At 48.7% G+C, this 17884-nt stretch overlaps 1 protein-coding gene across 1 annotated transcript; it reads left to right on the forward strand.

Moving 5' to 3' along the window:
- The first annotated feature begins 14194 nt into the window (after positions 1-14194).
- Fam170b (family with sequence similarity 170 member B) lies at positions 14195-16403 on the forward strand. Its single transcript, XM_041662301.1, has 2 exons — positions 14195-14306; positions 15431-16403. Exons 1-2 carry the CDS (start codon positions 14195-14197, stop codon positions 16279-16281), a joined length of 963 nt encoding a protein of 320 aa, XP_041518235.1. The 3' UTR covers positions 16282-16403.
- Positions 16404-17884: the final 1481 nt, after the last annotated feature.

The following is a 17884-nucleotide window of genomic DNA, read 5'->3' on the forward strand; positions in this document are numbered from 1 at the left end:
TGCTACTCATAAGCATTCTTCCGTGTTTGCGATAGAATAAATCATCGTGTACGGGAGCTGGTAATTGATTTGCTTCTCTTAGCAGCATTTTAATTAAAACATCTGGTTTGTGAATGGCAGAATCACTTGTGAGCGAAGGTGAATGGCTTTGGATTCTCGGTCCTTGTTTCATGTTTTCCACACACGCCATGGGGTCCTCCCCACCACTGCACCTCGTGACATGTTTTCCAGACATGGGTTTGCTTTGTCTCCTTGCCCCACATAGAATTTAGCAAACAGAAGCACAGTCATGTGACACCCAATTATGGGGAAACTCTGAGGAATACACCCCTCCGTGCTGCCAGCCTTGGGTGGGCACCACGCAGCGTGCTTTACGTGAGTCAGATTAAGACGGCTGTAAGGTTGTTAGATGATGCAGCCTTGTGGTACACTGTCACACATGCAGGCCGTTCTTAATGGAAGTGCCATTGCACTGTTCTTATCTGACCAACAGCATGTCCCCAGGTGGCAAGGGACTCATGTCATGGACGGGGAACCATTGGCCATGATACCTCTCTGGCTTTCTCCCCAAACCCCAATTCAGTGGCTTCCATCTAGAAGTTCTTAATGGAAAACTCTCAGGCTCTTCTTGAGAGCAGCTTCCAGAGATGCGACTCTAAAGGACAATACCTCTTGACAGCCCCCTTCTCTGGAGCAGCTTCCAGGGAGGACGGTAGCTTTTGGAGGTATTGGGGACAATCACTATGAGTCGCTGTGCTGAGTCAATGTCTTGGATAGGGGCATTCATACCTGGTTGTCTCATGCCCCTGCTTTTGGGAACATTGTAGCAGAGGCCATGGATGAGGTAAACCTTACTTTCCTGGCCTCAGAGACCATGGAGCCCCTAAAGCATATGTAGTCTCCTTGATATCTCCCCACAGGATGGAGAGCACCACACTTAAAGATCAGGGACAAGTGATGCTCAGTCTAGCTGTGGTGTGGAACCTGTAGGACTTGGTACCTGGAGGAAGAGAAGAGAAGGTGAGAGAAGTCAGCAAGTTAAAAAATTAGCAATAGATAATCTACTGAGAGGTTAAGAATATTGAGATTTAATTCCTAAATAAGCTCAAGACATAAAATGAGACGTGTACATTCATGTATGTTTTCTCTGTGTACCAAGAGCCCACACAGATGACGCAGGAAGTGTGTGAGTGTCTTGGGTTCTGCTCTAGACCCCCACACAGCATCAAAGGCTAGAACAGCGACACAGAGACAAGTTACACGGGCGAGGTGGAAGTGTCAGGCTGATTTCCAAATCAGTCAGTGCCCTTCTACATCCTTGCCCCTTCAAGCAGGGCGATAATATAGCTGGGGATGGGATGAGGGAATGGAGGATGTTGATGAGGATGGGTAGGTTGGGGGAGAATGGAAAAGAGAAGAAAAAGGAAGATGGTCCCACTCCTAGAGTCAACAGTTACCAGCGTGGGCTAGACCTGACTTAGCTCGAAAAGGTCTCCAGCTGAGTCCTGGAGTTTTAAGCCAACGCTTTGGAGCCCAGCATGGGGCTGGCTGCATTAGGACAAAGTGAACCTCACACTTCCCACAGGGCTTCTGTAAAAGTTCTGTGAAGGTTGTGCCTGATAATGAGAGTTAAAAACATGTGGGATTTTTATTCTGGAATATGTTTAGAGATCCCTGAGAAGGCCCAGTGAGAAGGGGAGAGAGGAGAAGCAGACTGGAGGAGATGATGGAGGCGGTGGGATTGCTAAGACAGAGAGATGCTGAGCCCAGCAGAGCCTCGGCATAAACAGAGAAGTGGCCGGTGAGGGCAAGTCTGAACGAGGGGCTGCCTGGGCTGCTCCGAGCACAGCCTGAGAGCCGATTCTTCTCCTCCTGGGCAGTTTGTCACAATCTCAGACTTGCCATACTAATTAATCAACCTTCAAAATTAACCTTTTTCAGAAGGGTATTGCTATCGGATGACAAGCAGGTGGCTCATCTTCAGGCTGTGGAAGCAGAGCACAGAATCCCAGCCTCCCTGGTCAGTGGATCATAAGTTCAAGCACTCATGGTCCTGAGTTTCAACCAATGCTCTCTCTCTCTTTCTCTGCAACACATCTTTGCATAATTAAAACAAATCTTCCACAGCATAAACAAATGTAACACATCTTAAACTAATACCCCACAACACTACTACACAAATATATATACACAATACACACTGACACACATACACACAACACACAATATACACAATATAGACAAGAATAATGCATACAGATTCACAACACACACATACAACTCATGCATATACACACACACACAGAGTGATAGGCACACACACTGTAAATGCTAGAACAAAAATATTTCCTTGGAAGTTGCAAGACATTAAAACGTAACACAGGATTCTAACACTGGGGATGACCAAGTTATGCCTCATTTCTAGCCCTTTGCCAGTGCCCACAATATACTCTGCACACGAGCGGTAGAAGAGCCTTTGAACGAAGCCAAAGGGCCTCCCAGAGCCGCTGAAACCAGGGAAAAGCAGAGAATGGAGCCTCAGATGTACCCAGTGTCTTCCCAAAGATACACCCCAGTCACACAGCACATAGGGCGGGTGTGGGCCTTGATTTCCTGTCATCACAGCCCTTGGAATTTGGGGAACGAAACCAGAAATGAAGCTGAATTAGGGATGGAGTAGGTCTGCTTTCAAGTTCTCCTTCACTCAGAAGAGCTGAGCAGAGAGGTGAGTGTCTGGCCTACAACTGACAGGAAGGAGGGCAAGGTTCAAATCCTACCAAGTTCAGGGCTTTGGGGTGATAGTTTATTCTAAGTGTGTGTCAAAGCACCTGGACCTTTGGTTTAGCTATTTTGAATAAACACGAGGGTTTGGTAGTGGGTGAGATTGCCTTTTAAATTAGTGGTCTCTGAGCAAAGCAGATTTCCCTCCACAGTGTGTATGGACCTCATTGGATAAGTGGAAGGCCTGAATATAGCAAAAGAATGATCTCTCGAGCAAGGACAGATTCCACAGTAGACTCCTCAGACATGACGTATACCTCGGTTCCTTCAGGATCTCCGGTCTGCCAGCCCACCCTGTGGATTTAGTAATTCATAATTGTTGTTTAAGCCACCCCTCTTTCTATACACAAAGCCCCATGTTTCTGTACAGTCTTTACACTTATTAAACCAAGGAGGTTTCTATTCAAAGCAGTAACTGGCTAGAAACAATAGACCAACAAAACCTATGGCCAGAATTGTGGCAGCTTCCCAAGGATTTAACTCACCAGACTGATGACCTGTGTCAAGGTATGAACTTGTAAAGATGACGGACAGAGTGACTCTACATGGAATATGATGTCACTGAAGAAGTATTGCCTACAAGAGACAGGCACACACTATGTCAGGCACGGCAACATTTGGTGACAGGATACGGGAGGGAAAATTCAAGTGACTACACTTGATTCTAAAGGAAGTTGAAAATAATACAATCACTTCAGGGAAAGTAAAGGTGAAAACAAAGCAGCCACCGCTTCTTTCCTCACGGGTGAGTCTGCACCCTCTACCCCTTCTTTCTGTGATGATATACCGTGGTACCCCTTCCACATGGTCACATGCCCGTGGACCCTTTCCTCTCGTTCTCAGAAGCATTCTGACTTTCAGTCACCTGCCATCTTTAATTGATTTAAATGGTTTCTAGTGCTTTCCTTGGTCACGGGAAGCCTGGGTTCCGTGGCTTTTGCATCTAATATCGCCACAGAAGCAGCCTCTTCTCTGGCCTCTGAATTACAGTTCAGGTTTGGTTCCATGGACAGCGGACGTTATCCTCTGCTCTCCTTTCTCAAGAGCCGATAACTGGTGATAGCTTTATTCCCTTGGTTCGATAGGTGGCCGTGAGGATGACTGAGATCCACATAGGGGTCTCTGGGCTCCGTATCTAGGCACTGAGCTGGGGAAGGCTCTGACCTTCCTGGTGGCTGCAGATCTACACCAGTTCAACCCTCAAAGCAGTTAAGTTACGGAGAGCTGTGTAAACACTTTACGCTCCTGAACGGTGAGGGGCACAGGACTATGCTGCCAGAGCGAGCACCGTGCAGCCTCAGGCAGGGTGAAATGATCCCATTCTGTAACTTTGTAGTGAATGAGTGTTAATAACTAGGGAAGAGAGGCCGTTGGGAAGGGAAAGGGAGAGATAGTCACAACAACCTGAGGTGGAGACAGAAGGTAACTTTGACTTCAGGGACCTGCAGGGTATCCTCAGAAAGCCACTGGAGCTAAGGGGACCCCCTCAGTCTCCTCCCCACTCTGTCTGAGAACCTGTGTCTGAATCATCTTTGAGAGCAAAGAAGGGGGCAGAAGGAGAGCATTTCTGGATCACGCAAGTGGAAAAACAGGCAAGGACTCTAGGATATTCATCTTCCAGGAGGGAACGTCTTCTCAGCTAAGAGTAGTTTACACCACTCTCTATGGCAATTTTAGATAAAATCTGGAAGGTGGCTCTAGCTTTTTAGGCTGGAAACAGAGACTCCTCACTTATGCCAGACTATGACCCAATAAACCCTGCTGAAAAATGAAAACGCCACTAAGTCACAGGTGCGTTTAGTGCACCTAACATGACACACGCCAATTTAGCAATCCATCGCACTTCAGAGAAGTGGACTGTCTTCGGATGCTCAGCTCCAGAGGAGGTCCAGGCAAGGGGGTGCAGCTCACCATTGTGAAGTCACTAAACTATGAGTTCAAGTGTCTCAGACTGGGATACCAGCTCTCCTACAGGCTCCCTTGTCCAGGGGTAGATGGCAGAGCTGTGCTTGGGGACAGGAGGAAAGGCAGGTACTAGAAAGCCCCTGGCAGCAAGACATCTGTCTGTGATGCTGACACGGCCCTTTCGTGATGATGTCCACTTCATGGCTTAGCAGCTATTTGAGCTCAGAAAACAAGGAAGAAAATGTGTGTGGAGGGGTGTGGAGAGAAGTGTATCTTCTCAGGGACTTTCATGTGTGTGCAAGGTCATATGTTCTCGTTTCCTTTCTGTTGCTATGATAAAATGCCTTTACAAAAAGCAACTCAGGGAAGAAAGGCCTGGTTTTAGCTGGCGCTCCCAGGTGACTGTCCATCACTGCAGGAAGTCAAGGCAGGATCCTGAAGCAGCTACTCACGCCCAGAGCCAGAGCAAAGAGACTCCAATGCATACATTCCCCCTACTACTCAGCTCACCTCCTCCCAAACCCAGGGAACAGCCACCCATGTCCATTTACCCCAGTGCCTACTTAGTGGTAGGGGTGTACTGCAGCTTTGCTGCCCTGTTAGGGTAAGGCCTAGACGACATCTAGATCTGTGCACCTCCTCCAGGCAGCCAGAGCAATCACCCCTCGGGTATCTGAGCGGGTCCTGCCCAGCCTCCCAGGCAGTGTTGAGTTCTAGGCCATGCTCTCCAGTCCACACAGCTGGAGAGGCTGCTAGGACCTCCAGAGCCTAACTGGCCAAGCCTACCTCTAGGCGTGGCTCTTCCTGTAGCCCAGCTGGTTTCCATCACGTTTTCCCCCAGCATGTCCTGTCTTCATTTGTCCTTGTTTATGTGTTCTGGCAAATGCATGCCACGGCTTTCCCACAGGGCCCTATTCTTGCCTGTGAGGTTTTAACCCTATGTGGCTGGAACATTTTAACCCTTAACCCTTTGTGCCTGGGGCAGGTTTTCTCAGCCCAGCTCTGTAAGCAGCACCCAGGGATGGAGAGCTGTTCCCAATCACAAGGGGGTTAGTACGGGTTGAGGGGCCTGTGGGAGGGGCTAGTGTTGAGCCTCAAGTGGACCAGGGTCTCACAGGAGGCTCTGCAAATCTCACTTATGAGCCTGTATCTTTTCCCCAACCTCATAGCATTTAAACAAAATAGAAGTAATGTATTGCTTATTTTCTTACAGAAACAAAAGTTTCTGGCATAGACCCATCGTTTAGGACAGGAACCTCACCCAGGCAGAAACAAGCAAAGACAAACTGCCAAAAATCCCCTAGAAACAACCAAAAGTAAAATGTAGCCACTGTTGAGTTCTGATTACGAACACAGTCCCCAGCTGAAGCTAAACTGTCCCCTCACCTTCCAAGACCAATTCAGCCAAAATTTCAGCATGGATGGATGCCCAAGAAATCCCATCCCTAACAGAAAAACTATGGACAATCAATGACAGAACTCAGTTTTCTTCAGGGACACAGTCTCTAAATGATTCCCCATGATCCAGGCATATACAGGCAACATTAAACAGATTTATTTTGTTAGAAAAAAGAAGAAGAAGGAAAGAAAGAAAAGAAAAGAAAAAAAAAGTGGCCTGGTGGTGGTGCACGCCTTTAGTCCCAGTACTCAAGAGACAGACACAGGCAGATCTCTGTGAGTTTGAGGACAGCCTGGCCTACAGAGCAAGTTCTAGGTCAACCAGAGCTACACAGAGAAACTCTGTCTTGAAAAACTAAAAAAGAAAAAAAGAAAAAAGCACCCGAAGTTGGGAGGAAATATTGGTGAGAGGTATTGGGCAAACTATAGTAAAGGGAATGAGGGGAGATTTCTTCAAAATACACCGCATGCAAGTATGGGATTTTCAAACCGTGAGAAAATCAAGTGAGTTCTTAAAAAGTGAGGCCACCAGCCCACGGCAGCTGTTTCTCCTGCCATCTCTGTATCATGTCAGGATGGCACGGAAACACCAGGCTGTTCAGATTCCAGCTGCCGAGCTCCTGAGTCCAATAAGCCTCTTTTGCTTATAAAATACGCAGCTTGTGGTACTTTGTTACAGCAAAATGGACAGAGCAGCCATCTTTCCCCGTGAGTACAAAGCTGAATCGCTACATCACCGGCCAGGGTTCTTTCTCCCTAAGTGGTGCTGGTTGGCGCAGGTGATGCAGGTAGATGGTGGGAGGGGCTGATCCCTCTTGTTAGGGATGTGTGTTATCCTAGTTCTCCCTGTCCATGAGGTTCAGGTCATGAGCACCAACAGCAACTAATAGCACCTAGCATCAGACTCCCTAAGGAGGAAAATTCACAGGTCACCCTGCGGAGGATGCAGTTGACTGAAAGGCCTTCTGCATGCTTCAGATCCCTTTCTTGGGAACTTCCTGGTGGGCATTTCACGCGACCTGAACCAGCCTTCCCAGAAGCCCCCACTCCACCCTGCTGCATTGCTGAGATTTGGAGTCTAGGCTGGGGTGGGACAGAGCTGTGGGATCCCTCTCCCGCTCCTTAAACAACTGCACCATCTCTCTGAAGAATGGTGTGGGAAAAGCGCCGTCTTAACGCAGATCTTTGAAAGCAGAGGAGTTGGCTCATGATCCCGGAAGCTGAAAGTGCGGGGGCCAATCCAGAACTTCAGGTCATCTTCCTGCAACGCCACCCGTATGCCTCGGGTGTCGGCCAAAGGCGCAGCGCAATGCACGGCGCAATGCACGGGAGGACTTGGAAGCGAACCAAGTCAGCCTTCAGGACTGTCAAGTCCAAGTGCAAGATCATTCCAGTTAATTTAGAAATAGCAGTCTGGGAGCTGGGGCCTGGCTGAGGGGGAAGACAGATCTATCTTAGCGCTTCTGGCAGCGTGACTGTCTAAGAACACAGAGGGTGTGGTCAGCTGCTGGGCGTCAGCTCCTGGGTCACGTGCTGGAGTCCAGCTGTTAGAGAGAGGCACTTTTGCACACAGCAGCCTGATTACACAGCAGAGTTTCATTGAGCTTGGACTGCTGGGCAGCAGCAGCGCGAGGCTCTTGGGTGGACTTGTCCTGCCTGAGGCCTCAACTGCTCCCTGCTCCCAGATAGAGAAAGCCCAAGCTGTTTGTGTGGCAGCCCAAAGGTGGAGGTCATAACCTCAACAAACTGTGCTCAAGGAACAGCTTTCACAAAACCAGAAGGACAGATGCTAAACTCTGTGCCGTCTGTTTGCGCTTGCCTTTTGAGACCTGACTCTTGTTGCTTCATTGCTAAGTGACTGAGTTTTTCCATGTGGGTCTACAAACTTTGTAAAAAAAAGAAAAAAAAAAAAACAGCTCCGAGGCAACATTTCTCTGCTGGACCCTCGACCTGTCTGAACTCCCTGCCTGGCACTTTCTTTGTCCACATAGCACAAGGGTGAAGTCATCTTTAATCCCTGCATGGCAAAACACAGCTTCCTCCAGTTTTTTCCTGGCCCAAACCTGGCCCAGTTTCTGGTGCTGCTGCCATTTGCCTCTCTCCCTTGGGTGTTAGGTCTTGCTTTGAGGAGGGGACTCAGGGGACCTCACTGCTGGGAGGCATTTGCCTTTCAGTGGGAAGAAAAGGTCCCTCACCCCGGAAACACCTTTACACCATGGCTTGGCCACAGGAATCCCACAGCCACAACCTGACACAGGCGGCCACACCAGGCACAGCCCGGCTAATTCTGGCTCTGGCTGTGTGGGATGGTGGGTGAGCTGAAGCTCCCGCAGCCTGTTTCAGAGCACAAGCCTCCCTGGAATTAGAAGCCAAGGCAAGTGTGGAGCCTCTGCTTCCTGCACGGTTGTGGCTGCTTTGTTTCCTGTTTCCTTCTCAGCTGAGATGATCCGAGGCAGGGAGGAGCAGGGAGGAGCAGGGAGGAGCAGGGAGGAGCAGGGGTTGGAAGTAGAGAGGGCTGGAAAATACTGTGGGCTTTCTGGACCAGGCTTAGTGCTCACATGCAATGTTTGCAGCGCCTTGGCCAAGAGACGGCCAGAGCTAAAAAAAATTGCTGTGCTGGGCCTTTTGGGCTTTTGCACACCACCCCTCCTGGCTGCCTCAGAGAAGCAAGGAGGTTCCTGGCAAGACGGGAGACCCAGCTGGAAAACTTTGGAGCTGAAGTGGGGTGGAGGGGAGGGAGTGGAGGGGGTTGGAGAGGATTGAGCAGAGCCATGGGGGTGTTCTCTGCTCAGTATCTGCGTGGAGTAAGTGGGAGTTCACACACACATACACACACACGGACAGGAACAGTTCAGAGACCCTGTGCCAGTGAAGGACAATCGCATGCTGTCTTTAGGGTGTAAGCAACCTAGGAGGAAGCCACCTTGTGTACCACACTAGGACAGAGCCCCTGGCCTTGCACACCTAGGGGATCAAAACCCTTCCACAGACAGCCCTTCCACATGTGCCTCAGTCTCCCTCTGGCGAAGTGTGAACAGTGACTTCCTGCTGGGGCTAAGGACAATCCTTAGCCAAGGTCACATGGCGATACTGGGAGGAGGGGAGGATCTGACTACAAAGTCTAGAAAGCATTCTTTCAGCTAAGAACTGTGAGGCTGAAGACAAAACCAAATATCTATAAATCATGTCTGCCAGTTGGTAGTTTTCTATGAGGCGAGGTAAATGGTGCTGAAGTCGCTGACAGGAACCCTGGGTCTGAACACAGAGGCACACTGCTAGGGTAGCAGAGGTGTCCTCCCAGGCTGCCCTGGAACACCATGTTGATCACCTGGTTCTTAGTGGTTACCTGGTTCCAGAATTCCCTGATGGGTCCAGGGAGGCCCACGGAACCAGATGCTGGCCAGTGAGTCATTTTATCCAGACATATTCAAACACTGCAGGGAAAAATCAATGCCTACTGAACCTTTGTAGCTGGGTAACATACTTGCCCTCTAATACAGTGGAAAACAAACAAACCAGCTCACTTATTGGGGGCAGAGAATTCAAATAGGTCAAGGAGAAGATGTCCAGTGTTCTGCCTGGACCACCCCACAGCCGGACAGCAACGCCGCCTGAAGTTACTCTGGTTCTAGCATCTAGTGATTGACAGAGACCACGGAGGAGGCTGCTGCCTGGAGTGTCTGTGTGGCCTTCTCCTGCGGTCTGAGAGTTCTCGGAGCATGATGGATGACTGGAAAGGAGAGTGGGCAGGGTGGAGAGGAAGCCGCCAGCTGGCATGCTTCTCTCCCCCGCAGTGTGCTGCCTAAGACAATTACAGAAGCTACCCTGGCCCAGGATGCAGGACCCTGTCACACTACGCAAGAAGAACATGCAGGTTGAAACTGGCATGGTATCTGTAGTGCTTGGAATTAAAAATGTTTTCTGTAGGACCATGTATTCGAACACTTGGCCACAGTTGGGAGGGACCTTTGGGTTGTCTCAGAGTTTCTGTGGCTCTGATAAACACCATGGCCATAAGCAATTTGCTTATACTTCTGTGTCTGAGTCTGTCGTGAAAGTACTTCGGGGGCAGGAACTCCAGGCAGGAGCCTGGAGGCAGGAGCTGAGGTACAGACCAGGCAGGAGCACTGCTTTCTTGGCTGGCTCCTCATGACTTCATCAGCTTGCTTTCTTACACAGCTCAGGACCACAGGTCCGGGGGTAGCACGGCGCTCTGTGGGCTGAGCTCCTCCCACATCTATCCCTAGATTTCTCAGACCTGTTTACAGACCAGGCTTTTGCCAAGTTGACAGAAAATTAGCCAGCGCAGAGGTTGTGACTTGCTGGAGGAAAAGGGTAGGCCTGGGACCCATAGGTCCTTGATCTGTTTCCTGTTCTTTCTCTCTGCTTCCCCTGAGCTGTACATGCTCTCATGCTTTCAACTCCTATGGGCTCTCAGCCCCTGGAACTATAGATACACCAAAACAAATCCTTTCTTCCCTAAGGTCTTGCTTCTGATCATGATATTTTATCTTGCCAACAGAAAATTCACCAGTCCGCTATCTGTGGGAAAGTCAGTCTCACAAGGTCCAGTACAACTTATTCTTTTCTGAAGCGGGCTGTTCACACTCGGGTATGTTGTTTTCGAGTCCTCTTTGTGCTTTTATATATGTTCAGAGCAGAATCCTATTTGGTACTTTTGTGGAGAAGGGCACACACTTAGTTTTTACACAAATGAGATCATCACTACATGTAATTGCTGGGAAGTGAAGCTCTCGCTAGGGAATGGTATTACATAGCCTGGTGGCACTGTGATTTATCTGACCATTTCTCTCTTTTGGTGGCTTTCGGAATGTTTCCTGTTTTGTTTTTTTCTGTATCACTAGACAAAGCTGAAGTCAGTATTTCTCTACGTCGTTTTACATAATGCAGTTGTGGTTCCTTCCTAGGAAAGAGATGATGTTAGCATCTACAGCCTGGAGCATGCCCACTCATATGAGGGTAGCATCCACAGTGTGGATCATGCCCACTGACATGATGATAGCATGTACAGTGTGGAACATGCCAACTCATATGAGGGTAGCATGTACAGTGTGGACCGTGCCCACCAATACAAGGGTAGCGTCCACAGTGTGGATCGTGCCTACTGACATGATGGTAGTGTGTACATTGTGGAACATGTCCACTCATGTGATGGTAGTGTGTATAAAGTGGAACATGCCCACCGATACGGGGGTAGCATGTGTAGTGTCGAGTGTGCCCACTGATATGAGGGTAGCTTCCACAGTGTGGAGCATGCCCACTGACATGATGGTAGTGTGTACAGTGTGGAACATGCCCACTCATATGACGGTAGTGTGTATAAAGTGGAACATGCCCACCGATACGGGGGTAGCATGTGTAGTGTCGAGTGTGCCCACTGATATGAGGGTAGCTTCCACAGTGTGGAGCATGCCCACTGACACCCACAGAGTGGTGCCATGGGTGAAGTAGAACTTCCATATGAAATATTAAGTTTCTATATTAACGGGGTGTGGCTGCCCCCTCATCTTCACCAGCACTCACTATTGTCAGTCTTCCTCACTTTGCCTCTTACCATCAGGAACTGATACAGTAGACAAACAAGCTTTGAAGCGGCTAATGACGGCTAGGCGGAATGGCTGCTCACTCATCTCTTAACTTTCTGTTTAATTCTGGGGGGAAATGCCTATTAATGTCCTTTACGTTTTGTTTCATTTCGCTAAGACATAGAGAAATGCAACTACAAATTGAAATTTTGTTTTTTTTTAATTTTTTTGAGGTAAGATCCCAGGCTAGTCTTCAACTTCTGATTTTCCTGACTCTCTCTCTCAAATGCTGGGACTCTAGTTAGATACCACCTACCACTGTAAATAGTAAGATATTGGTTAAGGACTAAGTGATGACAGAGACCTGAAAGGGTCCATGCAGATGGTTCAGGGGATGAAGGCAACTGCTACCAAGCCTCACAACCTGTGTTTCCAATCCCTGCGGACCACTAGATAGAAGGAGAGAACTGATTTCTGTTAGCTCTCCTCTGACTTCCACACACATGCCATGACACTTGTGCACTCCTTTCCCTGCTCCCCACTTGCAACACAAAATAAATAAGCAGGTTGTAATAAAAATCTGAAATAAAAAAGACACGTGGTGCTTGCGTGAACAGATTCCACTTAGTAAAGCCTCCCTAAAATCGCACAGAAATTATTTCTCTCTGCTTACACTTATTCTTTAGACATAACCTCTGAGCGGTCTGAAGAATATTGTAATTGTTTCACATGAGGCAAGACCTAAGTTCATCTTTTTACGTACCGAATACAAATTTTTAGGATCATTTACGGGCTGAGCCTTCTTTCCCACCAGGCGGTTGTTTATTTGCATTATCGCTTAAATGTTCTAACTTTCCTCTGCCATCGATTCAAATGTTTGCTAGTGCCTTTGTTCCTTATAAGGCATGCCTTTCTTTTTATACAAAAAGAAAGGCCTGGTTGTTTCCTCTGCCAACTATGAACTTGTTGCAGGTGTGACTTCCTGGCTCAGTAGGACTTTGCCAGAGGATGCTGAATGTGCCGGTGATGGTCTCATAAATCCATCACCTTTTATAACCGCTGGGAATTTAGAATTCAAATTAAAGCTAGTGAGACTGAGAAACAGGTGGGTGTGGTGCCGGAAGTGTATGTGGAGCGAGGATGTGCCTGAAGAAAAGGTGATTCTCTAAGGCTTTATGTCTGGGATCTTCAGAGCTTTGGGGTGCTGAGAGCAGGCAGCTGCAGGAGGTAGGTCTTAGCTTCAATCAGCTAAGGTCAGCCCAATGTCTTCATTATTTACTCACCAGTTTGGCAAGTACTTCTACAGCACGTGTTAATGTGTTGAATGTTGCTTAAGTACTGAGCCATAGGAGAAAGATGAAGGACCTCTCAGAGTTTGCATTTGAAGAGAGATTGGATCTGTTGTGGTAACTAATCCCCCCCAACCCCACACACACTCAGGACGCTAAGATGGAGGGATGGGTACTTTGAGGCCAGCATGGGCTGGTTCAAGGTTGACTTCAGCTACATAGGGAGATCCTATCTCCAAAAAGAAATTGTGTGTGTGTGTAACGTCATCAAGAAAAACAAAGATCTTAGGACCTGGGACAGACAGGAGTGACAGGGTCAAGAGCCCTGAGCTCAGAGGAAGAGGTTCCAGGATGTGTGGGCAGCCAAGAGGAGGTGAAGCTGCAGGAAGTGGCCAAGGCGCGCAGAAAGGGACAGAGTAGCACTACTAGGGAGCTAGGAAGTGCTAGGGATCCTACACTGGCCAGGTGGGCGCTGTAGAGACAAGCCTTCTGACAAACTGCTTCAGTAGTGCGGTTAGGCCATGTTGATGTTAGGGGATGGCTGTCCATTCGTGAGCATATCTATGATTTGGTTCATATAGTGTGAGATCATGTGTGTGGATGTGTGTGTGTGGCTCAGAGTATGGTCCTCACACGCTGAGTATGTCTGTCAGTGTGGATGCTGTAAATATATATATATATATATATATATATATATATATATATATCGTACCTTGTCTGTGTGGATGTTCACATTTATGTGTGTAAGAACCTAAGTGCTTGTCTAAATTCTTCTTTTCATATGTTTATAGATATTTTGCCTGCACATATCTCTGCACTTTATGGGTGCCGTACCTGCAGAGGCCAGAAGAAGACATCAGATTTCTTGGGGCTGGAATTACAGATAGTGTCATGTGATTGCTGGGAATGAAATCTGTGTGCTCTCAAAGTATAATCAGTGCTATTAACCTCTGAGCCACCTCCCCAATCCCTGGGCTTGAGTCTTTATGTTTGTACACAGGCTTGAGAGAACGTGCCTGTGTTTGTAGTTGTGTTCCTGAGAACACCCCAGACACAGAGGGAGATGAGCTCACACTGGGGCCCTTTCCTGGTAACCTGACAACAAAGGACTTTACCCTTGTCAAAGGTCACAGAACAGACCCATGTCACTGATGACATCACAGAATAAAGCCAGGATCCTAGTGATCATGTGGTCACTCAGGCTGGGGCTGGTTGGAGGGCTTCAGCACAGCCCACACCAGCTCTCACTGAGATTCTGGGTGCTGGTTTGAAGTCATGAAACACCATCTTATGGAACGCAGGGGAGAACAGACACCAACCAGTGGGACCACAATCGGCATGGCCAGCCCAGAGTCCACAAAGGAGAACACAGGCGTATGCTGGCCAGGTGCTCAGTAGATGGGGAAGGGGCAGTTTGGTCTCTGATGTTATCAAAGAGCCGTGTTGATCTTATGAAGTAGATGGGGGAAGAGCGGTGAAGAAAGAGATCATTGGGGGAAAGCTGGTTCTTCCTAGGCTGCTGTGCATCTAAGGAGTTATTTCAGGAGATGTGTAGATGAGAATGTAACTGTTCTCCTTCATATATTCATTTCAATGTGTTTGAAAAAAATATGTCAATCCTGTAGTAATATAAACATTCCTTTATAGTAAGCTAATCTAGAACGCCAACTCAGTGGCCACCAGGATGTGTCTTTGGGCAGCATTTTAGGATAAGATCCGCTCTTGGAGTCAAGAGACTCGCCAGGCACACACATCCTCTTTGCCTCAGTTTCCTTATCTGCTGGATAAAACTCTAAATAGACTCCTTAGGCTTGTTTTAAATCTTAAGGACTCAAGGCAGGGCATTCACTTGGATGGTGAAAGGGACATGATGTGTGTGTGTCCACAGAGTGGATGAAAGGCCCCCCGGATGAGGCAGAGAGAAGTCACAGAGAAGAAGCTGGGGCTTCACCACTAGCTCCATTCTTGATTTTCAAGAGAGTTTTATTGAGCTGGTGCTGCATACACGATGTGTACAGTAGAAAGAACTGTGACGATGTTTATCTGAGTGGCAGCTGCAACCAAAGCACACAATGTAATCATGATCTCAGACGTTCCCGAAGGCAGCCGTATGTCTTGTCCACCCCTTTAGCTCTTGGTAATAATTATTCTGTCCCTAAGTGGACTCGTGTGGTGGCTTTTCCCATTTAGCAGTTGCATTATCTCTTGTGTCTGTTCTGCACACATCCTTGGTTCATTTATTTTATCCATGAATACAATCGCATCCTGTGGTTGTACCACAATCTACTTTTTTGGTCTCCTGGGTGCTGGCCTTTTACACATCAGTTGATTAGATTCACACACTCTTTTATCGTTATCTCCCAATGAGGTAGCATTATGGTCATCTCTGATGAATAGTAGGCACCTTTCCCAAAGCCACCAGAGCCTGCATGATTCTATTTGTGGCTTCTCGGGAAAGTTACCTATGGTGACTTTTGAGAGCACTGATGAAACTGCCCTTCCACTTCTCAGGAACCATGAGGAGGAACGAATCATCTCCGAGGCCAGGGCCTGCCTTCCTCCCAGAGGACGACATCTACTTGGCAGCCCGGACACACAGGATGCTGGGCTGGAGCAGCTCTCCATCATCCCAGTCATCCTCAGAGTACCAGTCTTATTCTCAGTACCAGTCCTGGGCTTCCAGCAGGAGCGAGGAGGAGCAGGATGCCCCACCCGAGAGCGTGTGTGCACTGTACACGCATGTGCAGACCGTGCGCGGTGTGGCAGTGGCTTGGGAGACTGATGATGGCTTCGAGCCCGTCACCAGGAAGCCCCTTATCCGTGAGGCTGAGTTCATCAAGCGACAGCGGCGGAAAGGTTCCTCCTTCGAAATGGCCTCCAACACAGACTTGCGCTGGGAGCTGGAAGCCTGCAAGCACTACTGCCCGGAGCCTGAGGACCCTGTGGACTGCTGTTTGCAGGAGTTGCGAGCACCGCCAGACTGGTTGGTCACCACCAACCATGGCCTTCGCTGTGTGGCCTGCTGTAGAGTCTTCCCCACGTTGGAGGCGCTGTTGGACCACGCCCAGCATGGCATCCGCGATGGCTTCAGCTGCCAGATATTCTTTGAGGAGATGCTGGAAAGGAAGCGGGCCCGGGATCAAAGGCAGGACCAACAGCCTGTAGAGGAAGAGCAGAGCCCTTCTGACAGTAGTGAATGTTCCAAGCCCTGCACCAAGGATCTTCCTCAGAACCCACAGCAAGAGCAACAGCCGCAGCAGCCGCCACAGCAGCAGAAGCCCGAGCAGACGCCACAGCAGCAGAAGCCACAGGAGCAGGCACAGCAGCAGAAACAGCAGAAGCAGCATCCACCGGGGAAATAGAGATTGGAGGTGAGGTGCCCACCCTCCCTCCAGCATCATGGGCTGCTGCTCCTTTTCCAGCCAACAGGACCAGAGCCACCAGAGCAGGGGGAGAGGACCAAGGTGGTGGTGGGGGGAAAGCTATCTATGTGGCATGTGTAGCAACAAGGTGGGAGGGGTAGGAGCCTTTCCTAAAGGTGCAGCATTTCCACCAGAGTCCATTTCCAAACCAGAATCCAAAGAAGAGGGCTTCAAGAATTCCTGACGGTGGATGCAAAATAAGAAACACGCAAGCAGGTGGCCACAGGGGTTTCCATTTTTGCTGCCGGATCCAACGCAGTCCGCATTTGCTGCTCAAGCACACGTGACTCACAGGGGAGCCAACTGTAAATGAAGCTTCGGCCCTATTTTTTTCATTGTTAGGAATCTGTCATATGCCCTAATTCTATGTCTTATGTTGTTGGGATTAAACTTGAATAAGACAAAGTGGTTCCAAGTGCCTGAGTGAACCTGGTTGAGTAACGCTTATCAGAAATATTTCCCTCCCTCCCAGAAGTGCGACTATTTGCATTTGCTTAGTGAAATGTCTTGAGAATGGGACCCAAGTGTAAACAAAATCTTTCTCATAAACACCATAACATGTATCCAGAAGGGGTCTGTTTAGCATCTGTCCTGCCCTTGTCTGTCACTGGGCTCAATCACGAGGTCAAGTGTGACATTTTCTGCTTGTGACATCATGTCAGTTCTCGGGAAGTTTCAGACTGGGAATCAGTTCAACAGTTTGGATTTTGGTTTCTAGGGCACGGGATGTTCAACCTGTTTGCAAGCTCCATGCTACCCATGACAAAGTCAATTGCAAAGCAAAGGGTTAATCTCAACAAGAATGTCCAAGGACCCAAGAGGGGGGGCCCTAAGACAAGTGGTCTGATCAGAAGCTTCCCCCTACAACACAAGCCAGGCAGAATACCATGTAGTTTTCACAAAGACAGCGTTGTCAACACTATGAGCTAAATGATTCTTTGTGGAGGCCAGGCATTTTCTTTCCTGTGACAATCAAACATACCCAGGTAGTAACTGTGCCACAGAGGTAAGAACCCATGAGCTAGGTACAATGAGGACCTTGGTTCAGAGAATGCCTCAGTGCATCCAGAGAAGTGCCAGCCACTTGACCCAGCTGCAGGACTGGAGGGATTGCTCTGCCTCCCCTTTAGTGAAGACAACACTGACCACATGGCAGAGACTGACCAGGCCCAGGAGCGAGAAGAGGAGAAAAGGAATGAAAACAGGTGTAGGTGCTGTTTGGGGGACGAGGATGAACTGATTCAAAATAATAGCAAAAGGGCTTTTCCTTGACCTGCTGGCCCCTGCAGAGCTCACCCGGGGCACTTTTCATCTGCTTTAGCATTAGCCGCTTCACTTGCTATGTTCTAGCCACACTGCCCTTGCTTAAACTAAGATTTCAAACCTCAGAGCACTAGCACACGTACTCAAGAGAGCTGCAGTTCTTCCCCTGTCTCCCGGCTGACGTGCTGCCCTGCTCTGGAATTTTATCCTTCACGTCACCATAACTCATTTCTCATTCCATGTGCTTGTTTAAGAAAGCAGGTGACAGGACCAGGCCCAC

The sequence above is a fragment of the Microtus oregoni genome, unplaced genomic scaffold (assembly GCF_018167655.1).
Source record: "Microtus oregoni isolate MIOR12 unplaced genomic scaffold, Mior012 000013F_ref0000133, whole genome shotgun sequence".
Lineage (NCBI taxonomy): Eukaryota > Metazoa > Chordata > Mammalia > Rodentia > Cricetidae > Microtus > Microtus oregoni.